The sequence below is a fragment of the Sinocyclocheilus rhinocerous genome, unplaced genomic scaffold (genome assembly GCF_001515625.1).
Source record: "Sinocyclocheilus rhinocerous isolate Xijiao unplaced genomic scaffold, SAMN03320098_v1.1 scaffold3460, whole genome shotgun sequence".
In the NCBI taxonomy this organism is placed as follows: Eukaryota; Metazoa; Chordata; class Actinopteri; order Cypriniformes; family Cyprinidae; genus Sinocyclocheilus; species Sinocyclocheilus rhinocerous.
In genome coordinates, this window is record NW_015643581.1 from 6,692 (window position 1) to 22,518 (window position 15,827).

Below are 15,827 nucleotides of genomic sequence, written 5' to 3' on the forward strand. Positions count from 1 at the left end.
AAAGAACTTGAGCTTTTCTGTTTTGCAAACTCTTTTTTTTTTTGATTGATCTTACAGGGTATATACAGGAATCATGGAGTTTAATTTAATACCTTTTTAGACCTTTTTTAAGACTCTTTCCATACATTTTAAGACCTCGTCGCCACTCCAAGTTTTAACCGGTTACATCGGCGACACTTTAACTTACATTTAATTGCAAAACTCATTGAGGAGGGAAAATAAAGCTCTCCGAGCTAAAGGGGCACTAAGTTCACACAGTATATTCAAAAGATGTATTTGTCACATAAACAATTTTCAAGTTCAACACTTTTTGTTCCATTCAGTTGTGGATGCTGCTGATGCCAGCAGCCAGTAAAAAAAAAACAGCCCAAATTACCATGTCCCAAATATAAAAATGTCATTTCCATCCCTAAATACAAATTTTACAGTCACTGTTATGGACATTTATCATAAACACAGCTCAAATGCTTCCTACTAGTGTGGCCCAAAACATTCAACAGTTTTATTACAGGTAGAATGCTAAATGTTTCAGTACAAGCATTTCAACCAATTATGCAATATTTCAAACCTTTAACCCACTGGGGAAAATCAACCCATGGCAACAGTTTAAAAGCAGCCCAAAGAAAAAAACAACGACAACCCTGCATCCAACACGAGCTGCAGAAGTCAGATTTTACTAATCATGGGTCAAAAGTAAGGAGAGATAACTGACAAGATGTTGGAGGATTTGCTCCTCAACAGATCCTGAGCTCATTGAAAAATATCTTATATAGTAAGATGTGCTACCTTTACACAGTGCGCGATCGCGAAATCGAAAGTGAAAGTGAACTGCGACAGCGAGCGCTCATTCAAAAGGAATTTAAATACCCCACATATCGATAGCGGCGCCCTGATGCGCTAAAATTATATAGAATATTAGAATGTTTGCGGGAGCGGATGGGAGCATGCGGTAATTGTCAGAAATTCAGCGAGAGCGGGATCAACAAGCCTCGCGCTATCACGCAGCGGAAAAGTCAGTCAGTGAGCGCCGTAACAGATGACGTCAAATCTTGCGGGATTCCATAAATAAGCTACACAGAACCCCATTATTCGGACAAATATACATAATGAAAAGATGATGCAAATAGCCTTTATACGTGATAAAGGCCTACGTGGCCTAATGGTTAGCGAGTCGGACTCGTAACCCAAAGGTTGCGGGTTCGAGTCTCGTACCGGCAGGGGTTGTAGGTGGGGGGAGTGAATGTACAGCGCTCTCTCCCACCTTCAATACCACGACTGAGGTGCCCTTGAGCAAGGCACCGAACCCCCAACTGCTCCCCGGGCGCCACAGCAAAAAAATGGCTGCCCACTGCTCCGGGTGTGTGTTCACTGCTGTGTGTGTGTGTTCACTGCTGTGTGTGTGCACTATGGATGGGTTAAATACAGAGCACTAATTCCAAGTATGGGTCACCATACTTGGCCACATGTCACGTCACGTCACTTTAAAATTTAATACCTTGGAAAATGGCATTTAAGACTTTTTAATACTTTTTAAGGGCCTTGATTTCCTCTAAATTGATTTATCAACTTTGAATACTTTTTAAGACCCCTCGAACACCCTGGCTTAGGAAACATTCTAATATTTTGAGATACTGGATTTTTGACTTTCATGAGCTCTAATCATCAAAATTAAAACAAAAAAACTTTGAAATGTTTTAATTCACATGTAATGATGAATCTAGAATATATGAAAGTTTCACTTTTTGAAATAAGTTACAAAAAAATTAACGTTTTTTTAGAGATGCACCTTTTAGTTACTATACATCATTATATAATTATATTATAAATACTTTATATAATGATCATAAATAATTTATAACATCTTTGTGCCAAAGACAAAGAAAGTTAATTAATAATTAAAATATTATCAGGAGGACATTTATTTTGTATTAAATTTGCAGTATCTTTTATAACTCACAATTAGAATAATATAAGCTGTATAAACGTTTATATAATGCTTGAATGTTCATATTAATCACTCACCTCTCTGTCAGGCTTCTTGTTCAGCTGATCTGTAATAGAGACAGTCAGTTAGAACGGCAGAACAGTAACAGTGATTTGTCTCTCATGATAAGAAAGCAGCGTTCTCACCCACGCCACCCTCCTGCTGGAAGTCTTTAAGAGACACAGTCACTCGTTTGTCCTTCCCCTGCTGATTCTTCTTCCTGTCCTTCTTTCCTCCTGCTTTAGCTTTTGGTGACGCCGTCTCTGTTCTTTCAGCATCCTTGAGAGATTATAACATTACACATTAAAGAGCATGTACTGCCTAGTTGACAAAGATACGGAAAAAAAAAAAACACGAAAATGCAAAGCAAGCACTGAAAATAGTTTATATATTAGTTACACAATCAACTGCAATCATTATATTACATTATATTACACAAGTATTACATACAGACCTCTTGACTGCTAACATCTCACTGTAACCACAAGAGGGAGTGGTTACATTTGTCCCTACATTTTAAAGAGCTAGAAATGAACCTCCACAAGTATGAACATGAGGCACATTGATGCTTTGACAGTGTGGAGATATGAACAGCAGGCAGAAGCTCACTTAAAGCAAATGAATTTATAATTTAAATTTCATTCTGTTCCTCAAACTATTGTATGGCCTTAAGAAGAATTTTACTTAACTTACAGTAATTTAAGCAATGTATTAATGTGTAATGTATTATAACGCACATAATTTTATCATGTCCACCCCCACTCACTTTCATTGTATGCAGCTGCATTTCTGAGTTACTACTACCCAGTTCATTTAAACTATGCTATGTACACTACCATTCAAAAGTCTGAGGTCAGTGAGATTTGTATTTTAAAAGATGTCTTTTATGCTCCTAAAGGTTGCACTAATAAATACAAACATACACAATTGATTGTATATGAACATTGATTGTGTAATTGAATTTATTTATATATATATATATATAGGGGTGCGCCGATCCGATATTCAGGATCAGTATCGCTCCGATACTGGCATTTTCTGCTGGATCGGGGTATCGGTCAGACGAGACAGATCCAAATCCGATATAGTGCGTATACTATTCTGTGTTATTGTTAAGCCCCACGAAAGGCACAAAAACATTATAAAGCACCATAAAGTTTCCGTGCACTATATTTCAAGTGTTCTGAGACCGTTCCATAGTTTAATGTGAGGTACGAATATTTAAGTTGTTAAATTCAAGTTCTCTTAAACCCTTCTCTCCGCTGCGGCTGTCAGTTATCCTCCATTCAGTTACGACAGTCAAGACGACGAAACTCTCTCCAGGATGATACAATGTTCCTTTTATTATACTTGATCTGTAGATAAACATCAGCGGTTTTGCATAAAAGGACTTTATCTTGCTGGAGTTTATAGCTAATTCTAAATAAAGTTACTTTCTACCGGGTGTCTGTTAGAGGTTCACTACACTGGAGTACAGAGCACTATGAATTGTTCTTCACGCACACAGTAACTGAAATTTAAAACTGCTAAAAGAAAAGGCTCAAGAAACTAATCACACAGATATAATACACTACGCATCAGTATCTCTTCCCTTTGTGCTTTGAACTTTTCTATGCGGAGCGCTGCGCGCTGTGACTCCGTGTTGCTTCAAGTGCATCATTCTGCACACGGGATGCGCATAAGCGCTTCGTGCCGCTCTGTATTGGAGCCTTTCATGTTATAAAACTTTTGCGCAATGAAAGATTGTTAATATCCTTTCTTGTTCTGTCTTATCTATCATATGTTGCTGCTTCATTACTGTGCTATAAATGTAAAAGAAATGTGTTTAATTTATTGCATATATTTATATATAATTATATTTACTTGTTTTTCATGAATGTATATTACAATACAAAGAGCAATGTGTAACATTTTACCAGATTACACCTATTTACTTTTAGTTTTCCCCCACTAAATGTTTTTTCTCTAAATGTTTAGATTTTATCAAATTATTGTGAACTCAAAATCATTTTTGTAGAGTAACTTTTACAGCTGAATTATCCACTAACCTAGTTATTAATAGTATTTTTCTCATAGATTATGATTATATATTTTTTAATTTGTTATTTTTCTTTATAATGAAGTTGTCTATATTTAGTAGATTGTGTGTAATACACAAAAGAGTGATGATCAGGTCAACTCACACTGAGGTATAGAAATAAAAAAATACAAAACTGAGCTGGTATCGAATTGGTATTGGTATTGTCCGATACTCAGAACTTTTGGTATCGGATCAGTTCTGAAAAAATGGAATCGTGCCACCCCTAGTATATATATATATATATATATTTTAAAATGCATTTTATTCCTGTGATGCAAACCTGAATTTTCTTTGTCCCCAGTAACACGTGATCCTTCAGAAATCATTCTAATATGCTGATTTGCTGCTCAAGTAACATTTTCTTCTTATCATCACAGTTGTGCTGCTTAATATTTTTGTGGATACCCGGATACTTTTTTCTTCAGGATTCTTAGATTAATAGAAAGTAAATAAATAAATAAGAAAACATTTCTTTAAAATAATAATGTTCATAATGTTACAAAAAAAATGTCACTTTTGTTAAATGTTATGTGTCCTGTGGAATAAAAATATTACCAAAACAAAAAAACTTTGTTGGGAATTTTCCATGCTACATGTATAGTTTTCTACCATTTTCAACTTCCAAATAGCCATTTAAGTCATTTTTTCAAAGTTTATTCAAACAATAAACCTTTCATCAACAGGTTTACATATACACACTCCACTAACATGCTTAATTTTAGGAAGACCTGCATAGCCCCATGTATAATCATGTGGTAGACGGTAAACAAATCATTATATCAGGAAAATTAGGAAATCATTTCAGAATGAGGTAGCGAAGCTCTTAATAGCAACCTGTGTGTGTGCAGCATAAAGAAAGCAAATATACTAGACATTTGTGACGCACTTCATGTTATTTCTATATCTCTTCAACTAGTTTCACATTAGTTTTTTCATTCTATCTATATTACATATTAATTTATACTTATTACTTTATTTTAAATTGTGTTCTGTTAGAGTTTAATCTATACTGTGTTCTGTATGATTATCACAGTTTAGAGAGAAGGAGTTGGTCTCCACTTCAAGCTCAAAGGATACTGTTGTGAAGCAGTAGTTTTGCACTGCCTTTCCTAGTTATAATAACACTTGGTGAATTACGATGATATTCAATTATACCATTACTTTGTTTCTTGCTCTTCCCCTGCCTGCCTCTTCCTCAGAGTTACATGACAAGGTACTGAGTCTGACTGCTTTGAATATCACATCAAAGTCATTTTTGTCATTTTATCTATTAATGTGTTAAAAAAAATACATGAATGCAAATCATACATAATTGAATACACCTCTTCCATGATTTAATTTTCTACTGAATTGTATATTACGTTTTTAGACTTTTGGGTGGAGATTAAATCATGAAAGTCAGAAATGTAATTGTAATATAACTGTATTGATATATTGTATGATATGAAAAATATAAAAAAACAAAAAAAACATTAAATAAATTTTTGAAAACTTCCTTAAAAACCTTCCTTTTGAAAACTTTACTTAAATAGTTTGGTAATATATTTTATCTTGTATTGCTTTCTTTAATCTTAGGGGAAAAAATGACATATATATATATAAATATATATATATGCAGGACACTATAGTTCATTTATGTAAGTGGTAGGGATGTAACGATTCACTCAACTCACGATTTGATTCGATTCACGATTTTGATTTCACGATTCGATTCGATTCACGTTTTTTTTTTTTTACAAAATGAGATTTAAGACAAATTATAAATTAAATGTGTCCTTTTATTATTGCGTAGACAAAATACTGTACGTTTCTTTGTGAAATTGAAATATAACACTATAATAATATACTAATATAGCACTTGGGAAACGATGGATGGTTTTCAAGCGAAAGTCAAGTAAAAGACCGCTTCTTAAACCAGAGAAGGTGAACATGCTGGCATTCTTGTGGGGGGGGAACATGGAAGCACTGTCACCGTTAGTTTTACTTTTCTTTTTGTTTTCATTTTTGAAAAACTTATCTTTGCTGTTTACCTTGGAAGCTCTCTTTTATTAATTTTTTTATTTGATTCCTCAGTGTTTGCTAAACGTTCTGTAATTTATTAGTCGGTATATAATACAGCATGTGGTGTGTGCCATGCCTCATCTTATTCGTTTTTGTTAATAAATGTTTTGTAAGCTATAGTTTGTCATTGTATATTACTGATTTATTGTTGTAGTGCTTTTTTATTAGGAATAACAATGAATCCATCTTTTGTTTTAGTCTTAAAAAATGAAAGGTGTGTAGATGTATGTAAGCAAAACAGTGACAAGATCGCGAATTCGAAAGTGAAAATATCCGAAGCCCGCGGCTTAACACAGCAAAAGAGAAACTCCCGTTCACAAAATTCAAATCACAAATAATACTACTGATGATAAAGAACGGGTTGAATGTTAACAACTTTCCTCAGACATGCATTCATATAAACTCCTACCCCTAACTGAATCGCGATTCTTTTAGCATCTCAACCGATTTGAATCGTCACATATTTAAATCGATTTTCAACCGGCTCGCGGTTAATCGTTACATCCCTAGTAAGTGGGGATAGCAAAATAAAGTAAACTGAGACATATTATACACAAAAACTCTTCATACAGTGGACTACCAGTAAAATTGACAAAAAATTTGGGACCAAAATTATTCAGACACTTTGACCTGACCATGTTTTGCTTAAGTGTTTTTCTTTAATTGCTAATGCGACAATTACAACAAAATTAAGCATTGCTTGGTAATTGGTTGGTTGACCTAAAGTGGTATTATCTAATTGTGTGCTTAAATTTAAGAGCTGACAGCTATTCAACCGAATTCATTACATACCTTTCTATCAAAGTTATCTGACATTATCAAGATTAATTTGTTCTGACAGTTTAACTCCGTGTTCTTGACATATTTTATTACCATTTTCTAAACTATAGCGAATAAACTGTAATAATGTGAGAAACATTGAAGGTGTCTGAAATTTTGGTTTGACTGTATATAGGCTCCTGGACTGGAGACTTGGTGCAAAGTATCTTAAAATATTAGATAATTTGACCTTTTTATAATAATTTTGACCTCCTTAGAAGATAAGGATAGTTCAGAAAAAAGTAAACCTGAATGGTATGAATTAATAAATAATTAGTTTTTTTTTTCTTTTTTAGTAAATGAAAATATTTAAAACATTTGATTAAGATGTCATTACTTTTAACTTGATGGTTACACCACATGGCATTTTTTAGAGTCGTTAAATTTAATCTTCTCTTAGTATGGTACCTTTTTATGCTGCTCAAATTCCAGTTTACTGAGCATCAAGGCCTTCTCCAGATCCGCCTCATACAAGTCACTGGTCAGCTGGGACAAACACAAGCATGAAGATGTTTGCATAAAGCCGGAGAGAAATGGGCCATATGAAAGTCAGATTCTGAGGTTTAGTGAGAAGGTTTACCTGTGCATCTCTCTGTTTCCAGTCCTGCCAGCTCTCCTGGGGCTTGGAGCCGTGCTGGACCGCTGCCGGGTTGATCAGATCACTGGCTAAATCCTGCAGCGTGAGCGTGGAGGGAGGTGCTGTTGACTTCTGAGGGATCTTCTTAAAAGCAAGACTTCTGAGCTGCAGTGTGTAACGACAAACACTCTTTGTTAGTCATTTAGCTGATGCTTTACCCAAAACAGAACTACTACAACACACCACCCTCTGTGCCTGCAAGGATGTTATAAACATCAACTCTGATTCATCATCATTGCTAGCTCCAGAAACAAACATGGGGCCCAACTGCTTAGAAAGACAGGTAGGTACACAGAGCTCTAGACAGACAGACAGAGTTAACAATAGACAGAACGATACACAGAAAGACAAATATATAGATGACAGAATGAACAACTGAACAAAGATATACAGAACTAACAACTGAGAAAACGACAGACAGACAGAATAGGCAATAGACAGAATAGAACAGAAAACAGAATAGACAGAGAGATAGACAAACAAACAGACGAACGACATACAGAACAGATAGATAAGAGAATTAATGGATTTATAAAAGGACAGATAGAATTAGACAGAATGACAGAGAGAACAAAAGATAGATGATAGAATGAACAATAGAAAGATTGATAGATATGTAAAATGACAGAACATAGACAGACAGACAGACAGACAGACAGACAGACAGACAGATAGATAGATAGATAGAGTTGGAGAAAGTAATGCATTACAATATAATACTCCCTAAATAAATAACTAATTGTGTTACTTAGTTACTTTTTATGGAAAGTAATGCATTATGTTACTTTTTCTCATCTGGGTTGGGTTTGCTTGTTAGTTTTTAATATAAAAAAACTTCTATTTTTTATTCTGGACTGCATGAAGAATAACCCTGCTTCCCAATATTCATCCTATCCATCCTAATTAGTGTGTGAGAGTAGAATAAGTGTGTCCCAAAGCATAGTGTTGAAATAGCATGCCAAAAGTCCCTGGATGGTGTACGATTTCAGGTCGATTTTTGAAGTGTGGAGATCCATGCACACTCGAATGGCTAATATTGCCCACAATCCACTGTGCTTTGGTGAAGGATTCGGTTCAGAACTACAAACACAAATAAAAAGTGTTGCAAACTACAAACATGGCGGATATGCACGACCGACATATTTAATAATTGCAGGTTTGTGTCATATTCTGAGTTTGCATTTGTTTTATTATTCATTTTGAGGAAGACTGAATCTGTTTTTGTGTAGGTGAGATGAGTAAATCCATGTTCACATTTAGTTTAGAACTACATTAACCACTACTGTTTACACAGCACCTCTGCACTTACTCCCAATTTCTCTCAACATGGGGACAGGAGCATGGAAGCCCATTTAATAAAAAAAATTAAAAAGTCATTACGACTTTTTAGCTCACAATTCTGACTTTTTTTTCTCAGAATTGTGAGATATAAAGGTTTGTGTCATATTCTGAGTTTGCATTTGTTTTATTATTCATTTTGAGGAAGACTGAATCTGTTTTTGTGTAAGTGAGATGAGTAAATCCATGTTCACATTTAGTTTAGAACTACATTAACCACTACTGTTTACACAGTGCCTCTGCACTTACTCCCAATTTCTCTCAACATGGGGACAGGAGCATGGAAGCCCATTTAATAAAAAAATTTAAAAAGTCATTACGACTTTTTAGCTCACAATTCTGACTTTTTTTTCTCAGAATTGTGAGATATAAACTCACAGTTGTGAGAAATTAAGACAGAATTGCGAGATATAAAATGGCAATTCTGAGAACATATCAGTCTTTTTTTTCCTCCTCAGAGCTAGACTTTATATCTCACAATTCTGAGAAAAAAAAAAGTCAGAATTGTGAGTTTATATGACACAATTTTGATAAAAAAATGTCTGAATTGCGAGAAAAGAAGTCAGAATTGTGAGCTCAAAAGTCGCAAATACCTTTTTTATTTTTGTTCACTGGCGGAAACGGGCTTCCATACAGGAGAACTGTCAGTCAATAAATGGGAAAATCAAGAAACTGCTGTTACTTATTTGAAAACGTAACTCAAATATTGTTTTGTAAATTAAAAAGTAATGCATTACTTTACTAGTTACTTGAAAAAAAGTAATCCGATTACGCAACTTGAGTTACGTGTAATGCGTTACCCCCAACACTGTAGACTGATAGATAGATAGATAGATAGATAGATAGATAGAGACCGATAAGATAGATAGATAGATAGATAGAGACCGATAAGATAGATAGATAGATAGATAGAGACCGATAAGATAGATAGATAGATAGATAGAGACCGATAAGATAGATAGATAGATAGATAGAGACCGATAAGATAGATAGATAGATAGATAGAGACCGATAAGATAGATAGATAGATAGATAGAGACCGATAAGATAGATAGATAGATAGATAGAGACCGATAAGATAGATAGATAGATAGATAGAGACCGATAAGATAGATAGATAGATAGACACTCAGACAGACAGACAGACAGATAGATAGATAGATAGATAGATAGATACCGATTAGATAGATAGATAGATAGATACCGATAAGATAGATAGATACCGATAAGATAGATAGAAAGAGACCGATAAGATAGATAGATAGATGGATAGATAGATAGAGACCGATAAGATAGATAGATAGATAGATAGATAGATAGATACCGATAAGATAGATAGAAAGAGGCAGATAAGATAGATAGATAGATAGATAGATAGAGACCGATAAGATAGATAGAGACCGATAAGATAGATAGATAGATAGATAGATAGATAGATAGATAGACAGATAGATAGATCGAGACCGATTAGATAGACACTCAGACAGACAGACAGACAGATAGATAGATAGATAAGATATAGATAGATAGAGACCAATTAGATAGATAGATAGATAGATAGATACCGATAAGATAGATAGAGACCGATAAGATAGATAGATAGAGACCGATAAGATAGATAGATAGATAGATAGAGACCGATTAGATAGATAGATAGATAGATAGATAGATAGATAGATAAATAGAGACCGATAAGATAGATAGAGACCGATAAGATAGATAGATAGATAGATAGATAGATAGATAGATAGACAGATAGATAGATAGAGACCGATAAGATAGATAGATAGATAGATAGATAGATAGAACAAGACACAGATTTTCACCTCATTGGCTTCACTTTGCTGCTGTTCCTTCTTTCGTCTTCTCTTCTCTTTCTTTTTGTCATTATTTTGGTTGGTCTTCCCGCTGGGAGATTTCCCTGAGCAGGGCTTCCCTGCTCCACGACCCGCCTTCGGTTTCCCCGCATCCGAATCGGACTCCGAATCCGAGTCGACCTGCAGCAGAGCGAAGCGGGACGCCGTGGTGGGCACTGAGATCACTGCTGATGCCATCCTGAACCTGCAATCAACCAGACGATCAACAAGCACATCACACATGCAATCACTGAATCAGTCATTCTCAGAGAGCACAGGTACGTCTGTTAAAGATCGCTTGATCTGGAAAGCATCTGCTGTGTACAAACATCTGACAGATGTCAGATTTAGGAACATTCTAAATCATAAACATCTTAAAGACATCTAATAAACGTCTATTTTACATCTGAAAGGAAACGTCCTTTAGACGTATTGCAGATGAGCAAACACTAAAAAATACCTCTTGCAGATGTAAATGCAGACGTCAAACAGACGTCTCTGTAATGTACGCGTGCTATCAGGGTTAGTGCTGGTGTAAACACCGATTTACATTGATTCGTAGCATTAAAAAAATCAGTGCTAGGAAAACATAACAGACACATATCTGGTAGTATAATGAACTGACAGAAACAAATAAAACCAGCTTTAATTTGCATTGAAAAATCCTAAATCTGTTAGCTGTAGAGTTATAAGCACTTCACAACATAAAGAGGTGTAGTAATAATTACCGATTGTTGCTGTATTGGTGGACAACAAGAACAGCTCCGATATATTTGTCGTTATATATTTTAGGCTTTTTAAAAAACAGAAACTGCCTAGACATACTGCAGTTTTAATTATCGCACCATTTGATACCCAAAATGTCGCTAGCTTAGACTTTTTTTTAGCTCGCTAGTGCTGAACACAAGTAACAAACGCGTGCTATCGCTGTCATTTTTCCTGAACATGTTTTATGCTAGTCAGCACACTCATGTAAGGCGCCGTTAAAACGAACTAAACAAACTTTCACCTGTTTAGGACTGTCGGTATCCTCGGCTTCGTGCGAGTAGAAACAGCAAACACAAGGAGAGAGTATGGCGGCCTGAACGGACACAAAGGCTTCGAGGGTGATACTATTGGATTGGGGGGGAAATGTTGTCCGTTGCTCGTGTTCACTCCAGGTGGCGCTCTGAGGCTCAGAAAGCTCAATCTCAGTTCAACTGCATCAACCATAAGAACGTTTTTTGTGTCACTTACGACGTTTGTATCCTACAACTTATAATTATTTAATTCTATGAATGTATATACTTGACAGTGCAGTACCTGTGACCCTGGAGCACAAAACCAGTCATAATTAGCATGGGTATATTTGTAGCAATAGCCAACCATACATTGTACTGTTTCCAGATTTTCAAATAGTTGTATCTATCCTAACAAACCATACATCAATGGAAAGCTTATTTATTCATCTTTCAGATCTCAGTTTGAAAAAAAAAATTGAACCTATTGAAAGTATTTCTATAGTCGTTGCTGGTTTTGTGGTCCAGGGTCACATATAGACCTATTAAATTAATGTTTCATCCAGTAATCACAAATGACTGTGATTAATCGATCCTAATCAACAATGAGAAAAGCAATAGATATCACGTGACAACATCAATTCAGCCGCGGTCTGGAAAATGAGAAAATTATTAGTATGCATCCAAATTAAATGTCAAAAAAATAACAAAAATAAAACAGCTGAAGACAAATTCAACTAACCAATTAGAAACGTCGTTTAAGACAAAGCCCCGCCCACTTCATGCTTAGCGTCATTCTGTTCACTTATTTTATAGGCCCCGTATGTAAACGGTCAAGAGCGTTTTAAAAAGATGTGCGAGAACGAGCTCTATTGTCTGATTGGACTGAACTTTGCGTTGGAAGAGACGGTGGATTGTAATCAAACTGTATCGTGAGTGTAGCAATGGGTTATGATTCAGATGGTGATGATGATGGGTGGCCTTCAGATATGGAGGTTAACCGAACTAAAAAGACAAGGAAAAAAGCATGGTCTGAAGCGAGTAGTGGAGGAGAGAGTACACCAAGACAAACGATCAAAAAGATCAGAGCTAAACCTAGTGGAAGCAGTAGGTTTGATGATGACCAAATCGACCTTCCTTTAGCAACTTCCCCCGAAAATTAGTTGGCAACAATGAACTGGCCTGTCAATCATCTTGTCACAGTTAACATCCTCCACATTTCATTTCATTTAACTTCCTACCGTACTGGAGAGAAAAGTAACTTAGCACGTTGATCTGCCAGTCGCGGGTCTTTCACGCAGAGAACTCTGCTTTATTTTCTGCATAATGATGCATTTAAAAGTTAACGACCAAATGGATGTTTATAACAGTTCACATTGCTGTTGCAGATGAAATATAACACGCATAACAATAAATACATATTTTTTACCAGGTTAAATGTTGATTATTAGTAACTCAAACCCCTTTTTGTAAACCTCTCTGCCTAACCGTCGATCGCACGCATCCGCCACGTTTGTAGTTTTTAACGCGTTTTATTCGTGTTTGTAGTTCTGGACCGAATAAACGCAGGGAAAGACTATGGATCTGGGTGTAAATTTGTAACGTAGACCTTTCATTGTGTAAACCAGAGTGATATGATATATACATATATGTGTGTGTGTGTGAAAAAATATATATTTATATATATATATTTTCCAATACTGTGGAAGTCCATGGCTTCTCTCAACTATTTGGTTACCAACATTCTTCAAATTTTCTTTGTGTGTGTGTGTGTGTGTGTGTGTGTGTGTTCAACAGAAAAAAGAAACTCATACAGGTTTGTAACGACACACGGGAGTAAATTGGCAGGATTGTCATTTTTTTGGGTGAACTGTCCCTTTAAGAGAGGTTTTTGTCAGATTCTTATTGAAAGGTGGGGTAGTAGAAGACAGAATGGGAGAGTGTAGTAAGACATTCACTGAAGTGGGTTTAGTTGAATTTCTTACTATTATGAGTGCATAAATGTGCAAATGATACTTTCCGAAACCAAGCACAATAATGTTCGTGATGTAAGCGTGTCTGCCACCCTCATGTGGCTGTGAGGGGAAACAGCCACTCACCAGCCTCCTCAGGTCAAGTAAAAAATTATCATCTAATGGCCAAAGAGCAACGTTTCATTGAACTTCATTTTATTGAACAAGAAGAGAAAGAGAGACTTTTTTTTTTTTTTTTTATTTTTAAACATCTCTTTAATCACCAGAAACATTAATCAGTATTTTTTTTTGTATAGAGAGCGAGAGAAAGGAATAGGGAGATCTGTAATATGATTACATAACTCTAAATATAGTTAGATTTTGAATTATTTGGACAAACACAGGTATACACTTCAATTCAGCAGGTTTCATAGCCTTTCACAGACGTAATCAACTGAATTTGACACAGATTCACTCCAGTCAAAGTGTAGAAACTTCTCAAAGGTGCTCTAGAGAAATCGAATGCACCTGACCTACATTTTAATATCTGTTTTAATGTGATATTTCAGTTTTTTTTTTCTTTTTAATAAATTTGCAAAGTTATCAGAAATCAATTCAAATCAAATAAATGCGTACGGGTAATATCTCACTAACTGGTATGAGACAAAAAGTCCAATTACACACATTTCTTGTTTTAGTAGGTCTGCAAGTTGGTATCAACCATCAAAACGGTCTTAAACTCTGGGGCCAGTTGTTCAAAAAATGTAATCTGGATCAGATTTGGAAATCCCATCTTTTGCTATCCAGGATCAGGTAACCCATCTTACTTTTGTGCCGGTTTTTCAAAGCAAAATTGGATTGAATCACTCTGATCCAGATACACACTTTTTCAGATCTCCAGATCTGGATTACTAGTGCTCTGCGGAGCCCCTAAAGGGACATGGTGATGGGGGGAAAAATGCCAATGTTTTGCATTGCATTTACACAAATAACTGAAAATGTATGTCATTGCACGTTATCAAACCAAGAGGCATATGCAAACATGTGAACAGACTCCACTTTTATAGTTGCAACTGCTTTTAACCAACTAGTTAATGTATAAAGTTCTAGACATCACAATCAAATGTGGTTAAACACTGGAGTCCACTGTGTGCATGAAAATTAATGTCTTTATGATTTCTTACTGAAAAGAAATAAATAATTTGTTATACTCATCTTGTCTGTGTTCGATGCAATTGATTCTTTCAAACCACAGATTCATTCAAGAAGGAGGCATCATGACTGAGATGCACAACACGTGATTCTCCTGTGAAATATTTTCGTTGGCAGAGAAAAAATGGGGAACGTAACTAACAAAGCTGTATTTAAAATGTATGTTACTCGATGCTAACTTTCTGTTTATAAAACTTTTGTAGTATGTGGCTGTTTCACCTCTGTTTTCTCATGCTAACAAAATAAGTTATACATGTATAATTATACATTTAAACATTACAGATGTACATCACCTCATTTTCATAACTTTATTTAAAGGTATAAACAGCATGACACAAAAAAGAACTGATGCTGTCAATAGTAGATGCAGCGTGTGTGATGTATTGGAATATGTGCCATTTCTTTATGGTGTTTTTTAGCATATGGCCACAGGTAGAAGTCAATTAGAGCAGAGTTGATGTGGCAGCTCTTCCCGTCTCTCTCCTCCACAAGCTTCCAGAGATGCTGCCGGATTCTCTCCACACACCAGATGGAGCAACCCCTGATCTCCACCTCTCTCCTCTCACCTGAGCTCAACACTTCACCTGTCAAACAACTAACAATCACTACAACAATACTGATGAGATTACCGGTCCATTATTTAAAGGTCCCCTGAAATGCTTAGAAACACGCAGCGTTAAGGCCCGTTCAAACCAAGGACGATAACTATAAAGATAACGATAAAGATATAGTTCTAAAAATCGTTCTCAATATTAAAGAATAGCAGATGTGCGCTTAGAATAAACGGATGATATCGTTCTTGGTGTGAACGGGCCTTTACTCTGTGTGTTGACATCATTTTAACTGAAACAGGAAGACAGGGCGGGACATATCAAGCAGCCCCGCCCCTT

General features: G+C 35.7%; 2 protein-coding genes across 2 annotated transcripts in view; both read right to left on the reverse strand.

Moving 5' to 3' along the window:
- Positions 1-2,010: 2,010 nt before the first annotated feature.
- Positions 2,011-12,004, reverse strand: LOC107757429 (G kinase-anchoring protein 1-like). Its single transcript, XM_016574901.1, has 6 exons — positions 11,785-12,004; positions 10,746-10,980; positions 7,525-7,686; positions 7,353-7,430; positions 2,131-2,263; positions 2,011-2,051 (listed from the first exon to the last, which is right to left on the reverse strand). The coding sequence occupies exons 1-6, from the start codon at positions 11,985-11,987 to the stop codon at positions 2,011-2,013; spliced, it is 852 nt and encodes a 283-aa protein (XP_016430387.1). The 5' UTR covers positions 11,988-12,004.
- Positions 12,005-14,025: 2,021 nt separating this feature from the next.
- Positions 14,026-15,827, reverse strand: part of LOC107757431 (UPF0553 protein C9orf64 homolog) — a 9,492-nt gene continuing 7,690 nt past the window's right edge. The window contains exon 5 of the mRNA XM_016574903.1: positions 14,026-15,521. Within this exon, the coding sequence (XP_016430389.1) occupies positions 15,292-15,521 (230 nt within the window). The 3' untranslated portion in view covers positions 14,026-15,291. The remainder of the gene's footprint in view (positions 15,522-15,827) is intronic.